This window comes from Pristis pectinata, chromosome 27, assembly GCF_009764475.1.
Source record: "Pristis pectinata isolate sPriPec2 chromosome 27, sPriPec2.1.pri, whole genome shotgun sequence".
NCBI lineage: Eukaryota > Metazoa > Chordata > Chondrichthyes > Rhinopristiformes > Pristidae > Pristis > Pristis pectinata.
Genome location: NC_067431.1, coordinates 24,984,071 through 25,000,938, shown reverse-complemented (window position 1 = coordinate 25,000,938; position 16,868 = coordinate 24,984,071). Strand labels below are relative to the sequence as shown.

General features: G+C 41.8%; 1 protein-coding gene across 4 annotated transcripts in view; it reads right to left on the bottom strand.

Moving 5' to 3' along the window:
* The window catches only part of slc37a4a (solute carrier family 37 member 4a), a 39,681-nt gene that overhangs the window by 13,018 nt on the left and 9,795 nt on the right, over window positions 1-16,868 (bottom strand). For 3 of the 4 annotated variants that reach the window (XR_007958285.1, XM_052039845.1, XM_052039846.1), the window contains exons 2-5: window positions 15,288-15,764; window positions 12,755-12,987; window positions 5,631-5,877; window positions 2,233-2,391 (exon numbers count right to left, since the gene is read on the bottom strand). Coding sequence is in view for 3 of the 4 variants with exons in the window: in XM_052039845.1 (XP_051895805.1) it covers window positions 2,233-2,391; window positions 5,631-5,877; window positions 12,755-12,987; window positions 15,288-15,429 (781 nt within the window). In the remaining variant the exon portion in view is untranslated. Of the gene's footprint in view, window positions 1-2,232; window positions 2,392-5,630; window positions 5,878-12,754; window positions 12,988-14,650; window positions 14,935-15,287; window positions 15,765-16,868 lie in introns of those variants that run through there. The other variant, XM_052039847.1, reaches the window with a different exon arrangement.

Genomic DNA, 16,868 nt, shown 5'->3' with positions numbered 1-16,868 from the left:
CCACGCCGTGCCAGTGGAGATCGGAATGGATGCTTAGCGTGGTGGATAAGTTGCCAGTCGAGTGGAGCACTTTGTCCTTAACGGTGTCAAGCTTTAAGTGTTCTTGGAGTTGCAACTAGAGAATTGAAGGATATTCCTTCAGGCTCCTGGCCCATCCCTTGTAGATGGTTGCAAGGCTTTGGGGTTTTAGGAGGAGTCACTTGTCACAAGATGCCAAGCCTCTGGTCTGTTCTTGATGCCCACAGTATTACAGGCTGCTCCAGCTGAGTTTCCAGTTGATAGGAGTCCCCTAAGGTGTTAATGGGTAGGTACATTGTTATGGAAATGCAATTAAATGTCATGGGCAGGTAGTTAGACTTTTGCAGGAGGTAGTCGTTCCCTGGCACTGTTGTGGCATGCATGTTACTTAATATTTGCCAGCCCATGCCTGAATACTGTCGAGGTCTTGTTTCTTCATATGCTGAAGTTGTGATAGAAAGTGATGGAATTAAATACTGTGTACTTATGTTTATTGATGAAGTAGATAGAAATGTTTGGGCCTAGGACACTGCCCTAAAGATCTTCTGCAGTGACATCTTATGGCTGGGATAATCGATGTCCAGCGACGACAACCATTTTGTTTTGTCCAAGATAACAATCTAATTTTCCATCAACTTCCCATTGACTTCCATTTCACAAGGGCGCTTGCAGCCATACTCCATCAAACTGATGTCAACAGCTGTCACTCTTGACTCACCTCGAGAAGTCAGTTCTTTCATCCATGTTTATACCAAGACTGCAATGAGGTTGGGAGCCAAGTGGTCCTGGCAAAGTCCAAATGGCGTACTGGTTTGTAGGTTGGAGAACAAATGCCCCTTGACTACACCAACGACCACAGCGTCCATCATTTTGCTGATGATTGTGTGCAAACTGACTGGGAAATGAGCTGCAGGATTGGATTTATTCTGTGTTTCGTGATCAGGCCATGCCAGGGCAATTGTCCCTTTGGTAGCTGCCGGTGTTGCATCTTTACTCGAACAGTTTGACTAGAGGCATGGCCATTTCTGAAGCACAAGTCTTTGGAACTACAGCTGGATCATTGTCTGGTCCCATAGCCTTTGCTGCATCCAGTGCTCCCTGCTGGTCTCTTGACACACATGAAGAGGATTAGCTTCTCCAGATAACTCTCTTAGCAGCAAGACAAGATGGACTAGCCAGCACTTCTGTGTTGTGACTCCCTTGACTTTAGCTACTTGAACTTTGGTTAAGTTAGTCTCAGAACTGGGGCAATGTGGTATGTGCCGCCAATCAACACACTACAGCAATCAGTACAAGGCCAACAACTCACCACTGAACTAAAAACTAATCCCAGAATATAGGAGAACGTTTTTTGTTATCTATGGAGGTGCTTTGAGCGTCAGCTCATATCCATCACCAGTAACAATAATGCAAATGGTGCCTTAAAATCCTGATCACCCTCTGTTCAGTGAAAAAATCATGGGTTTAAACTTCCAACTGGGAGTTAAAGCTCATAATCCAAGATGCTTCTGGCGTGAAGGTCTGAGCTTCATTGCTGAAAGTCCTGTACCATGCCACAGCTGGGAGGAACTGAGTGGAGGAATGTTAAAAGGATCCAAACCTCTATTTGAACAGCAGCCTCCTGGCCAATATTCCGTCCACAAACCAGGAAAAAGCAGTAATTTAACCTCACTGTGATATTGAGAGAACTCGCTATTTGCAAAATATTTGCTTGCAATTGAACAAAAAGCACTTCCAACTACTCTGATGTTTGTAACTGATTTGAGAAGTTTGTAATGGCGTGGAACATAACTGCTTTAAAATTATGAGAAGCTGTCATAAACACTTTCCCGACAATCTCTGCATTACAATGTCAGCTGCAGCCAAGTTAGTACCACTTTTGCTTCAGTGTCAGAAGGCTGTGGGTCACTCCAAATTTGAGTAATAACAATCCAGGCCAACTCTCCAGTGCAGTATTGAAGGTTGCTGCCTGGTTGAGCTTGGTTAAAACAGAGGCTTTATCTGCTCTTTCACAATGTTAGTTGGTAATAATCATGCGGGTCCTTGCTGTGTACAAGTGGGGCTGCCATGTTTTCTACAGCACAATAATGACCACACTTCCAGAGCACTTCACTAGAGGCACTCTGGAAAGGATGTGAAAGATGCTAATATTTACACGAATAGGAAAGAAAAATTATTTTCATAGAATTTACATTCTACTTTATGTCTGCTTACCTATAAGTGCAGTTTGTCCCTTCTCTTGAATGAGGAAGAGCTGCCCCCAGTCAGTACAACAGGTCTTCACTCCAAACACCACAAGGTACCCAATATTCAGGATCCACAGATATGGGGTTAACAATAGTTCCTTCAAAGTGCTCTCATCGCCAGTGGACCCTGTGTATAGATTATAGATATAGATTAACTTTGAAGAAGGAAAGTTAATTAGATGCCTTGACGCACAGCAATGCAAGCTTGGTTATGCTTTTAATATGTTATAGTTCACAACATCTGCTTTTCCACAAAGATATTTTCTTAATCTTGTAGATTTGCCCTTCTTCCACATGTTAACACTTTCCATGGTAAAATGCTGCATCAAAATTTAGCATCCTAGTTTGCCACCAGGATCCTTGTAGAAATACTTTTGGAAGTCCTTTTCATCAAATTCATTGCATTTTAATTTAACCAAGTCCAAAAGAGACATTTTAGAGTCATAGTTAGACAGCCCAGAAAAAGGCCCTTCGGCCCAACTCATCCATACTGACCAAGTTGTTTATCTAAGGCCCACATCCCTCTAAACCTTGCCTATCCATGAACCTGTCCAAATGACTTTTAAACGTTGTAATTGTACCTGCCTCTAACACTTCCTCTGGCAGCTCATTTCATATACCCACCACCCGCTGTGTGAAAAACTTGCCCCTCAGGTCCCCTTTAAATCTTTCCCCTCTCACCTTAAACCTCTGCTCTCTAGTTTTAGTCTCCCCTACCCTGGGAAAAAGACTGTGACCTTCTATGTCCCTCATGATTTTGTGCATGCTGCTCCAGGTTCCAGCATCTGCAGAATCTCTTGTGTCCCTCATGATTTTATAAACCCCTGTAAGGTCACCCCTCTGTCTCCTTCGCTCCAGGGAAAACAGCCCCAGCTTATCCAGTCTCTCCTTATAACTCAAGCCATCCAGTCCTGGCAATATCCTTGTAGATCTTTTCTACACCCTTTCCAGCATAATAATAACCTTCCTAAAGCTAGACAACCAAAACTGCACATAATATTCCAAGTGCAGTCTTACCAATGTCTTCTACAGCTGTAACAAGATATCCCAACTCTTGTATTCAATGCCTTAACTGACGAAGGCAAGTGTGCCAAACTCCTCCTTCACCAACCTATCTACCTGTGTCACCACTACAGCCTTCTGTTGGAAATCTCTTGGGATTTCACCGATACTCTTGCAGCACGATGTTAATTTTGAGAAGCACCAAGACCAAGTTTGCCCAGTTTGTAGTACAGAACAAACTTAGAATTAAACCCTCTCTCCTAAATAAGCTACTTCTCAAGCTGAAATGGCATTTTACACTTCCCACATGGAGCACATTGAGCTCTATTGAGATTTGTCACCAATCACTGTTCTGCTGACTCTCAACTGAAATGAATGATTGGCAGTAAATACCAGCTTCCCTGCCCCGTGTCACATCCAGAGAATGTTCAATTGCCGCTCATCTACTTCCCCCCCAATTTTGGATGGATTTTTCAATAGGACGAGTAGATGTTCTTCCAAGCAAAGATCCAAATTCCTCAGTAATCACCAAATAACAAAAGCAAAATTTCATCTACACAGACTCTATTGAGAAAATTCAGACCACCTTGTCAGAGTTTGATTTGGACTAGTCAGGAGAGGGAAAGTGATTTGAGCTTTTTTTTAATTCCTGGGGCTTTTGTAAATCAGGAGATTGGAATGAAAATCTTCAATCTCCCCTGGTAAAGTGCTGCTGAAGCTGAGGTTGGACATTATAAAAGTGAAACAGATAGGTTGTTTGGCAAGGACAGTAAGGAATTTAGAAGCAAGGCTGGAAGATGGAATGAAAGTGTGGAGCTATCCATGGTCCAACTGAATGGTCTCTTACTTTTCCTTAAGTACAAGTGCTTGGAGATAATCTGAAGGCAGGACTGTGTTTTCCTGGCACAGCCTCAGAGTTAAACCACGAGCTTTGGTTAGCTGTTTAATTTCCCACGCGAACAAGGAGCTATTAGACACCGTACTGTAAGAGTTCTGACCCTACAACCACAGACCTCTGCTTAACAATGATGAGGAGAAACTAATCTTTAGCCCCTGGTATTGAACATGTGTGGGAACATCTGCCAGCAGCTGTACTCCCCACCTTTAGCAATGAAGTCAGCAGAGCAAGCGACAGATATACATGCACTTAGCGTCGGAGAACATAGACAAATTTCTTCCCTCAGTATCTTCAACAAGTAGTGAAAATATTAAATAAAAATACCCTCTTGTTGACAGGGAGGAGGGACAACAGTAAATGGAAAAGGAAAATACATTGGGCCAAGCCTGCAGCAAGAACACTGAAGGGAAACCAACAGTGAGGAGGTCAGGGAGTAGCAATATAAAGGCTGCTGTGTTGTCAAACATTAAATTGACTACATCTCCCATCCCAGCATGCCACATGAAACTATAGAGCCTTTTGAACTCTTGAAAGCCAAAGCTGAAGGATCTGCAAAAGAAATCTTGATCTCTCAATCTATCTCATCATGCCCCTTGTACTTTATTTGTCTACCTACACTGCACTTTCACTGTGACTGTAACACTATATTCTGCACTTTTTTTCTTTCCCTTTTGTACTACTTGGATGTATTTACGTATGGAATGACCAGTCTTGATTGGCATGCAAACAAAAGCATTTCCACTGTATCTCAGTACACACGACAATGATAAACTGATTACCACGTTGTTTATATCAAGACACAAATAAGACTAATCCTTTCACAGCAGAGTTCCTGTGGTTCAATTGTCCACGAATTTTCAAGATAGCAGTTAAGTGTTCAGGAGAATAAGAACTTTTAAACAATTTTTCTGTAAAACTTGATAGCTGATTTTGAGAAATTCATGGATTTAAGTGAAAGATTGAACATAGCACAATCAAAAGGGAAGGTTAGCATCAATCAAGTTGTTAGAGGGATGACTTAGGTACTATAAAGAAACATACTTGGGGACAGACTTCAACAACTTGCAAGAGAACTTCAGACAGGAATAATCACCTGTATAGATAGGTGCAAATTACTGTAAGCAGTTGCTGCAGTGGGTTGTGTTTGGAATCACTTGAAGTTAACAGAATTACATGCAAGTATATTTAAAGTTAAAAGGTGATAATGAATTAAATGGAACAGCATTTGTAGTTTTTACTTTGTATTTTGTAGTCTTTCATAAAATATCTGCTGTATTGGTTTGTAGCATTAAAGTAAAATAAACTATTAAAAGAACACCAAGTTGTGCTGTTCTGCGAGTATTGACCAGTTTTATCCCATGTGGATGGGTTCAGATCAAATTCACACACAAGGTGATAGAGGGCAGATGTGAGGACCCCCTACCCACACAATCTGACAATTAACCAGGGTTGTATGAGGACAGTACCTTTCTTGTCTCCTTTCTTCAGGCCTGGTTCAATGTTGGGTAGTCCTACATCCATAGGCTCATTGATTATAAAGAACAGACACAGGAATGCAATCCCAATGGAGATGGAACCAGAGAGGGAGAGGGTTACCCGCCAGCTGTAGCTAAGAGCCATTGTCGTGGCGATGAGTGGGCCAAGGCTGCCTGCTAAGTTCATACTGGTCGACAAGACAGCCCACCACGTTCCAAACTGCGCTGGTTCAAACCACTGAGGGGAAATAAGCAAGAGTAAAGAATGTGAGCATTATACACCAGCCTTTAAAGTAAACACAAGCATTTTGTTTTCCTTATTTGAGGTTTCAGCTGGTTTCCATCCTTCCCTTTCCAAAGCTTCAGTCGGGCTGCTCTGATCAATAGGGCTCCCCTAATCAGCTTAGACAGAACGCAGAAGATCTCCAGTCCAAAATCCAAACTTCATGAAGCAATTGACTCAAGGAATGTTTATGAATATTAACAAATGAAATTAATAAGTTAAAAATGCAATTTAATATTATTTTACTTGTAAAATGTAATATATGGGTAACCTAAAATATTACATAAAATTTGTACCATACACAAAAATATCACCTATCATCTGAACACCAATTGTTCCCAAGGACTTTGGACAGAAGATCTCCTGCTGTAGCAACTTGAAGAGGAAATTCAGGATGAATAAACACCGAAACAAAATTAGCCTTCAGAATCAATATAATAATTTGGACAATTAAATACGAGGGAACCATTCAGAGTTGTTCTAAAGCCAGTTTCAGTCTATGACATGTATTGTTTGATGCTTCTCAGGTTAGCTGCAAGTCAGTGGACAGCACCGTCAACTCCAAGTCAAAAGCTTTCAGGTCTTTCCCGCAATATAGACTTTAGCACATAATCTGGTTTGATACGCCCATAAAAGTGCGGTGGGATTCCTACATTGTCGGAGGTACCATCTTTCAAATGGATCATTAAACCATGGCCCCATGTCTTAGACAGGAGTAAAAGATCTGTTTGCATTGTTTCCAAAAAAAAATCCCACAGCATATTTCACAAGGAGAAGTGAGGAGCTGTCCCCTGTAACCTGGGCAATGTTATCCCTCAAACAGCATTTCTACAACAAATCCAACAGTTATAATCATATTGATTTTGGAAGGAAGCTCGCCGAATGCAAATTTGGCTTCTATATTGTGAAAAGGTTGTGAAAAATACAATACAAAAAGCCTTTCTCCTGTCATATATATTCAATGATTCCCTTCAACCACCTTTACTTTAGTCAGTAGAACATAAGCTTTCTAAGGTTTCCTTCTAACACCTTGTGGCATGTTATAAAAACCAAACGTAAACAACAACTAGTTACTGTACATAAGACATTCTCATTTGTTTCTCCTTGTGCCCTCTTTTGTGAAATACTCAAACCTGTAGCCAATAATTAATATTGCACCTGCCCCTAGTATCCTATGAACTCAAATACTTGTGCCCCAAGACTCAAGTGAAAAATATACCCTTGGGAAAGGTACTTTTAACTATCAAAGTATTTCCAGCACAGAAGTTCCTTCATACAGGACTCATATGTCAAAAGATAAGCTAGCCCGTTTTTATCACCATATAAATCCTATATGTGACAGATGTAAACTAAATGTGCCTTCTTTGACACATATGTTTTAGTCCTGTCCTCTTTTGGAAAAATATTGGAAAGACATTTTTAACATTATTGCAAATGTATTGAAGATTGATTTACAACCTCACCCTATCACTGCAACTTTTGGATTACCAAGGATAGAGTCTGGCCACTTATCTGCTTCCGCTAACCGTATGATTGCCTTTGTTACATTCATGGCCAAACAATCCATTTTGCTTAAATGGAAGGATCCAATACTCCCTACTACTTTTCAATGGTTCTCTCAAACTATATCATGTTTAACCTCGGAAAAAATTGGGAGTGGTACTGTCGATCCTTCGCTTAAATTTGAAGATATTTGGAGTCCATTTATTCAATATTTTCACATGATATAGATCCCCTTTCAATAACTTTCCAACTTAGAGGAACGGAGTTGACGACATAATATTGCTCTGTTTCTACTGAGAAATTTTAGTCCAGTCTTTTCTTTGTTTTTTTTAAATTTTTCTGTTTAGCTTAGTTTGGTTTGATATATTGTTTATAATTTTTCTTATTGATTTGGGGATTTTTTTCTTTTTCTTTTTTTAATTTAAATAATAAATCTTTTTCTTTCCTTTCTTTTCTATTATATTCATTTACTAAGAGATCGTGGGATTTACAGATTTTTTTATATTTTACTGTTCTTTATGATTATCTATGCTATGATTGTTCTCCTGATCTCTCTGTATTACATGGACAAACATTGATGTTATATATTAATCTGTATTAATTTGAAAACTAATAAAAAGATTGAAAAAGAAAGAAAGAAGTTCCTTCAAAAAAAAAAGTTGGAGGTGAAACATGATTATGGAGCATATTTATATGAAAAAGTACCCTAAACTGAAGGCCCCAAATACCAAGGAATTATTTCCACTGGCTTTCAGTTGTATCTTGGATTTGATCCAAATAAACCAAGATGAACTTCTTTACATTGAGAAACTTACTGGTGAAGAGCCAAGCACCAAGGTGCAAGACATCACCAAGTGAAAGAGAAGACAAGTAGATGATGTAGAGGAGGCAACAAAGCTGGTTTTAAGCCAACAGGTAGATGGCGATTGGAAGCAATGGGGAAAAGGGCCAATTCATCCCATGTTCAGACAAAATTCAACAGGGTAATGACACGGCAAAGCACAAGGCGGCATCTCTTTATATAATATTTGGAACACAATGTCCATGGATTTTGGCTTACTACCAAGAAACAAAGATTGTTTCGAGCTGTTTGTGGATAGTACTCTTTCAGCTATTGATTGGTTAAGGGCCATGGTATTTACTAGTTTATCTGAATTATCTGGCTGTGCATTCTTAGGGGAGCTTTTGAAGTATGCAACAGCTCCAAACATCAACAGAGACCAAATGCACTGCTTTCTGGTTTCATGTGGTTCCAACAGACAAAGTTTGAGTCACCCACTGAATAAATCAGAGAAAAATTAATTTAGCACTGAGGCTTCTCTGTTTGTCACTAGGAAATTGCTCAGTGTCCCAGATGGCCCAATGAATACATCGCCGGAATCCATTGCACAGACACTCTCATCAACAATCAGAGTCTCTCCTCAAAGAAGCTCCAAAATAAAATGTTTTACACTGATGTAAGGACTTTTTTCTAAATATATATAACTGTAAATGGCATTAATCCAAGAGAGGCTTTTTGCATAAATGTAGCAATTCATACAAGAGAGACAGATCCATAAACCAAACCCACAAGTCTACTGGCAAGCAATGCCAAGTCAAAGGGTGGCATGCCTTCAGTTGAAACTTTCAAGTTAGACTTCAGGATGCAGGCCCGTGTAACTGGGATAATGACAACTGCCATCAGCTACACCAATCTGTAAACAAGTCAGAGATTTGCAGCGTTCAGCTCGGTGTATTGCATATATATCTCCTCGAGGGCCACAGAATGTGCAACTCACAGCCCCTCTCTAAAAATACTACTGCATCAAATGTCACACTCTGAACTCTTACCCTGAACTGTTAAGGTTACCCACAGAATGTACCAATGGTGCCAAAATTAAATAAGGATACTTGGCTTGGGTTCACACATCACAGAAGCCAGCCTCCCCTCCATGGACTCTGTCCACACTTCTTGCTACCTTGGTAAAGCAGCCAACATAATCAAAGACCCCACCCACCTAAGATATTCTTTCTTCTCCCCCCCTCCCATTGGGCAGAAGATACAAAAGCCTGAAAGCACGTACCACCAGGCTCAAGGACAGCTTTTATCCCACTGTTACAAGACGATTGAATGGTTCCCTAGTACAACAAGATGGACTCTTGACCTCGCAATCTACCTCGTTGTGACCTTGCACCTTACTGTCTACCTGCACTACACTGCACTTTCTCTGTAACTGTAACACTTTATTCTGCACTCTGTTATTGTTTTACCTTGTACTACCTCAACGCACTGTTGTAATGAATTGATCTGTACGGACAAGTGTTTCACTGTACCTCGGTATATGTGACAATAATAAACCAAATTTCCCAATTTAATATTCATGGTGAATCTACCACTGCTCCACTGCCTTTTCACGTTAAGAATAATTCAATCAACCAATTTGATTTTGTAAAATAATTGCTCCTCGTTTAGGATAGAATAAAATAAAAATATAAACATAATTTATTGGAAACACTCAGCAGGTCAGGCAGCTTTCATGGAAGAGAAACAGTTAACATTTCATATTGAAAACCTTTCATCAGAACTGGGAAGCTGCGTAATCTGGAGCAAGCAACAAACAAACTGCTGGAGGAACTCAGCAGGTCAGGCAGTGTCTGTGGAGGGAAAGGCATGATCAACGTTTCAAGTTGAGACCCTGCATCAGGATTGAGAGTGTAGAGGTAGGGTAGTCAGTATACGTAAATATCGCACTGTTATCAGACTCCTGAAATGACCTGTTGTATGCTAAAAGGTGAACTCTTGATCTCCCAGTCTAGCTCAATGTGGTCCTTGCACTTTATTTGTCTACCTGCACTGTAGTTTCTCTGTAGGTGCAACACTATACTCTGCATTCTGTTTCCTTTTTCCTACCTCGATGTAATTTATGTATGGCATGATCTCTCTGGATGGCATATAAAACAGCAGCTTTTCACTGTATCTTGGTTCATGTGACAATTATAAACCAGTGCAAATAAAGAGGAGAGGGGGAGGAGAGAGAAAGGTTATTTTCCCATTCATTGCCTTTAGTACACACTTCAGTAACCAAGCCAGCTCATGCTTATGTCATAGAGAAACTGAAAGCTTTGGGCTGCATTTTTGTTATCCTGACCAAAACCATTGAGCCACACCTTATGGTGCTGCACAGCTGGGATGAAAACCTAGAACAACAGAGTTGCTGGGATTTCTTCAAGCTACCAAGTTGGATGGGTGTCAGTACAGATACTCATGTTGATTTCATCATTTCTGGCTATGAACTTATAATTGCACAAGTCACATCCTTTTCCGTCAGTCACTGGGCACCGTTCTGAGGCTGAGTTGTTAGTATTGCCTCAGGTCCTGCTCATCAGAGGCAACCCTTTGAGGTTCCCCCAAAGTAAGTTCACGTTTGCCAACAAAAGGGCTGGCAAACAACTCGTTCCTTGCCCCCGCCACTTGTTCTGTGCCTCCACTAACTTGACTGGGAAGCACAGAAAAGTAGTCAAAACCAATCTGGCCATTTCTTTATTTCTACTTATTGGGATAGTGGTGGGAACAAGAAAAGCAGAGCGACAAGGAGAAAACCCAGAAGAATGAATTAGTAGGTTAATTATAAATTGCCTCTAGTGGGTAGGTGACTGGTAGAATCTAGGGTAGTTGATGGGAACGTGCAGAGAATAAAATGGTATTGGTATTGGTTTATTATTGTCACCTGTACCAAGGTACAGTGAAAAACTTGTCTTGCATACCAATCGTACAGGTCAATTCATTACACAGTGCAGTTACATTGAGTTAGTACAGAGTGCATTGAGGTAGCACAGGGTAAAAACAATAACAATACAGAGTATAGTGTCACAGCTACAGAGAAAGTGCAGTGCAGGTAAATAAGGTGCAAGGTCACAACAAGGTAGATCATGAGGTCAGACTCCATCTCATCGTATAAGGGAACCATTCAATAGTCTTATCACAGTGGGATAGAAGCTGTCTTTGAGCCTGGTGGTATGTGCCCTCAGGCTCCTGTATCTCCTACTTGATGGAAGAGGAGAGAAGAGACAATGACCCGGGTGGGTGGGGTATTTGATTATGCTGGCTGCTTCACCAAGGCAGCAAGAGGTAAAGACAGAGTCCAAGGAGGGGAGGCTGGTTTCTGTGATGTGACGTGGTATTAGTGTAGGATCAGTGCAAGTCAGTGCTTGATGGTCAACGTGGATTCAGTGGGTTTAAAAGCCTTTTATCACTCTACCCCTGGCATAGACAAGATTCTTGCCCTGGTGCACCTTCACTGCCATTGACTGACTCATTCCAACCAACTTGGGAGAAAACCAGCCAATCCCATTGGAGTTATCCCACTGGAGCAGTCACTGCGCCTGTTCACCTTCAGCAACGGAATAGATCAAACTGATCTCGCTCACCAGCATTTAGGGACTGTTTCCACATTCCTGCTGATGTTTCCCTCCACGACTTTGTTGGTAACTGTGTTAACGTTCTATTTGGTTCAGGACGATCACAGAATTCGAGAGCCAGTGTGTGCAGAGTTACCTGGACTCTGCTGAGAACAGTGATAGAAGAGGTGCTGTAAACCCAATTGGCTTAAGCTAGAAGTATAGGGAGACAATAGACAAGGCCCCAAACTCGGCTGTGACACTAGATGGTTAAATACTTGTGTGCTCACAGACCTACTTTGCCTCCTGTGGAAACAACAATAACAGAAAATGCTGGAAATACTCAGTGGTCGGGCAGTGTCTGTGAAGAAAGAGACAAAGTGACTCTTAGATAGGCCCATGGATGAAAGAAAAATAGAGGGTTATAGGAGGTGAAGCAGAGAGGGGTATAGATAGAATGTGGATAAGGTTTATGTAGGTCAGCACAACATTGTGGGCCGAAAGGCCTGTACTGTTCTATGTTCTATTACATTTTCGATTCTTTCCATGGTCTCACCCACTCCCCTGACCCTGTAAACTTTGGCAATATTGGCACTCCTGCTTTACCACTGGTGGCCAAGCCATTAGCTCCCAAGGCCTTAAGCTCTGGAATATCTCCCCAAGTCTCTCCACCTTTCTTTCCTCCTTTAAGACACTTCTAAATATCCAACATTTTGTCCAAACTTTTGGACATCCGTCCAAGTATCTGCTTCTGTGGCCTGGGATCAAATTTGGTTGATAATGCTCCTGTGAAGCCCCTTGGAATTTTTTTTTTTGCCATGTTAAAGGTGCTGTACAAATTCAAGTTACTGTTAAAATGGAAGATTGTACACAGAAGAGGCCCATACACCCCAATAACAGTTTGTGTTCTCAGACATGGTAAAGAAAAACTCCCAGTACGACATGAAGGTACCTTGCGCAGTATTTTCCCACAGGGTGGCCACCCAAAGCCTTGGGCCAATCCATTCAAAAACCAGAGCACAGTAAAGGCAGTGATGGTGGAACTCCAGGAGAAGACAACATTTATCATTCCCACTAGGAATAAGCCAAAGCAGAAGAGCAGGCGGGCACTGATCTGATCGGAGAGCACTCCACTGACAAACTTGCTGATGGCATAGGCCAGCGATTGGCTGCTGGTTATCAGACCTGGAGGAATAAAACAACCCAAGATTAGTTTGCAACCTTTACCCCTTGTTAATACTCAATTCCCTAATCTCCAGGCACAGTTCCTAACAGCCAAAATTGTTCCCAAGTTCTACGTCAAGAATATTGTGAAAGGCTAAATAAACAGTTACTTCCAATTCCTCCTACCATTTTAAACACTGCCCAGGTTTAAAAGTTTAATCCAGAAATTCCTTTCTTTCTGTTCTATTTTTCACCTTCGAGTTACGACAGTCCCACCGGCCAGTCAATAAGCAGGAGGTCAGTATTGGGTCTCAGACTCTCCCCCCCTCCCCACCTGGGATTCTTGATAGTGCTATATCCGCTGAGAACTTGCTTCCTCAGAAACTGCTGAGCTAAGACTATTGCTGAGTCCATAATCAGTGCTGTTGCAGGAAAAGTTGATTCTGGCAAGTTTCAGAAGGCCATTTTACAAAGGAAGCCTGTGTTGCCCTTTGCAGAAAACAAGTTATAATTATTATACAAAACCAGCACGGAACAGTCAGCTGTTCGCAGTATACTGCTAATCATCTCAGTCTAATTGCTGGCCGTCAGTCGGTCTATATGTGCCTGACTTTGTTCTAATAACTACACCAGCTTAAGTGCCAATTTCCCTTATCATTTTTCAGAATAAGCACAACACAGAAGGCGGCCATTTGACTTGTTGGGGGCAATGCTAGCTTTTTTGTAGAAGCAAGCCAGTCAGTCCCACACTGGCCTCTTACAGAAGCCCAAAAGTTTTTTTCTGAAAGCCAAGACTGAATCAGCTTCTTACACCTTCTATGCAGTGAATTCCAGATCACAGCCTTGCTCTGTAACACTCCTCACGCCAAACACCTTTAGCCTGTTTCGCAATCCTTCCAGGAATACGATCAGCTTCTCTTTACTTTTTCCAGACCCTTCATGATTTTGAACACCTACCAAACCACCTCTTAACTTTGTGCTCCAAGGAAAGCAAACCCCAGTTTCTCCTATCTGCCCACTGAAACTTCTCAACCCTGCAATTATTTCAGTGAATCTTTTCCACACCCTTCGAGACACCTTTCAGCTGATAGTCACTCCTCACCAGGGACACAATCCGTACAGGTGAGATCAGTTCTCATCTCCCTTACAAAAAAATTAAGATTCTAGTTGTAAACTTGGATCACAGAAATTAACTTGCGTCTGCACAGCACCATTCACACATTTTTTCCAACACATCACAAGTGTAGCCACTAATGTTGGAAATGCAGCAGTCAATCGGTACATAGCAAGCTTCTATAGGCAGCCTTAGGCTAGACAGAAGGAGGATTAGTGGGGGGGGGGGGGAATGGGAATGCTTTGAGAGCCAGCATTGATTCAATGGACCAAATGGCCAACTTCCATGTCATAAGGAAATACGGACATTAGGCTTAGAAGCCCTGTTCTCCTTCAACATCGTGCCATAGGATGTGCTACACCCACCTGAGGGAGCAGTAGGGGCTTCAAGCTAATGTCCGAGCTGCAAAATGGCATCGCTGACAGTGCAGCTCTCTCCTAGTGGAATGAATCATAGAAATGTCTGACGCTGAGGAAGCCTTTCAGCCCATCACATCCAAGCCACTGGAAAAAGATTTATTCCGACTAATCCCACATCCTGTGCTTTCTTAAAATATAAATCAGTTCCTACCTGCTCCAAACTTTCAGCAAGCAAGTTCCAGAAACCCACCACTCAATGGGGTTCCCCTCACACCTCTCTAATTTATTCACTGAGTGAAGCAGTTTCTCCTCTGCATCCCAGCCAAACACCCACAGTATCTGTGGCTTGGCCTCTCTGCTCTCACATTCTGCATCTTGTCCAATGGAGGGAAGGGCCTTCTATACTATTACATGAATCAGTCTTGTTACCCTTAAGGATCTGTGGACATGGACTCCTGAGTCCCTCCACCCCTCTGCACCTACTTCTAAGTCCCTTCACATCTACTCCTGTCCCTCCACCCCCTCCACTTCTACTCCCAAGTCCCTCCACATCTACTCCTGCCCTTCCAGCCCTACTCCTGAATCCCTCCACTCCTTCTCCCCAGAGCCTCCACCCTTACTCCTGAGGCCCTCCACCCCCTCTATCATTTATTGAGCACTGCCTGCCCCAATCTATTACCTCAGTGCCAGCCTTGTCTCTATTTCTAGAGATGTCCCTCAAAGGGCATTCTCATTCCTTTGACCAACCCTGCTCTACACGTCAGAGTCTCCACATTCCATTGGTTCACGCCGGACTCATCCCCCCTCCAGTTCCCTGCTGTTCCACACCCGCAAAGTTACACACTTACCCAAATCGTCTTTTTCCAAGGTCACCTCCTCCATGATGGAGGGCATCACAAAGGAGAAGGTTTTCCTATTGAAGTAATACAGGGTGTAACCCACAAACATGGCTGTGAAGATGCTCGTCCTGTAGTAGCCATAACCAGCCATCCTGATCAGTCTTTGGAAGTCGGAAGTGAAAAATCAGACGCAAGCAGTGACGATGATATTTATCCAGTACCCAGTTTCTGTCCCAATAACTAGATCAAAACTGATGACTTGATGTTTGATGATTCATCAAGCTTTTAAGTAAAATACGTTTAGATTAAGAGGAGATGGGACAACTATGATGAGACAGAGAAAAACAAAAGCAACTCCACTGTCCAATTCCACTCAATGTTTTTCCTTTGATTATTTTGCTGTGTTGGATTTTGTAACGAGCTCTTGTTTGTTGTCCTGGCAAAACATTAACTGCAAGGGTCCAAGGGAGTGACGGAATTCTTACCCTGAAAGAAGAACAAAATAACTTCAGTTGACTGCATGCAGAGGTGGTGAAAAATAAGAATTTATTAATGATTACACCAGGTCAATAGATTTGGCTGGGATGGTTCGAAAGTGCAGGGCAGGGAGATCATAAACAGTGCAGCTCAGTTGCTGTGCTTTAACTTACTTAACTTTACTCAGCCTGTCCCTACATATCAGAGTAATGTCTTTACAGGGAAATAACAGCACAATGCACAGCGTTGGGATCATATCAGGGGAAAGAAAATCCACTTTCGGAGAACATTGACAAACTTTACCAAGCCATTCAGGTCCATCTCGAACAGTGTAAGTGACCTCAAACAGTTTCAATGAGACAGCAACAATGGACTTCATGGAACCATGAGCAAGCCTATCAGTCCCTTGGCATTGTTCTGTCATTCAATGAGATCATAGCTGATCTGTAACTCATCTCCACATGCCCAAATCCTTTCATCCAGGCAAAGGTAGCACCAAATCTGCAACACGGAAACTGGGGAATTTAAATTCATTTAATTAAATAAATATGGAACTTAAAGAAAGCTAGCATCAGTGAGTTGCAACTATCCATTTCTTTAAATGTCCTCACCTAGTCAGGACTAAGTGTGACTACAAATTCACAGACTGGCTGTGCTTGACTTTTAACTGCCTTCCAAAAATGTCACTCATGTCCCATAAGAGGAAAAAACCTTAATTCCATCACTTCATCACAGTAAAGAAAATTCATTGTAAACTCAATATTATCATAGAGTATTTAATAATTAATTAGGAATCAAAATGATTAAAAGACACAGAACTCATCTCCACATTCTGTTTTCTTTCCTTTATGTACTTGAGGGTGGCACAGCAGTGTAGTGGTTAGCGTAACGCTATTACAGCACCAGCGATCGGGGTTCAATTCCTGCCACTGTCTGTAAGGAGTTTGTATGTTCTCCCCGTGATTGCGTGAGTTTCCTCCGGGTGCTCTGGTTTCTTCCCACATTCCAAAGACATAAGGGTTAGTAGGTTAACGTGGGTGTAATTGGGTGGTGCGGGCTTGTTGGGCTGGAAGGGCCTGTTACCGTGCTGTATAAATAAAGTTTTATAAAGTT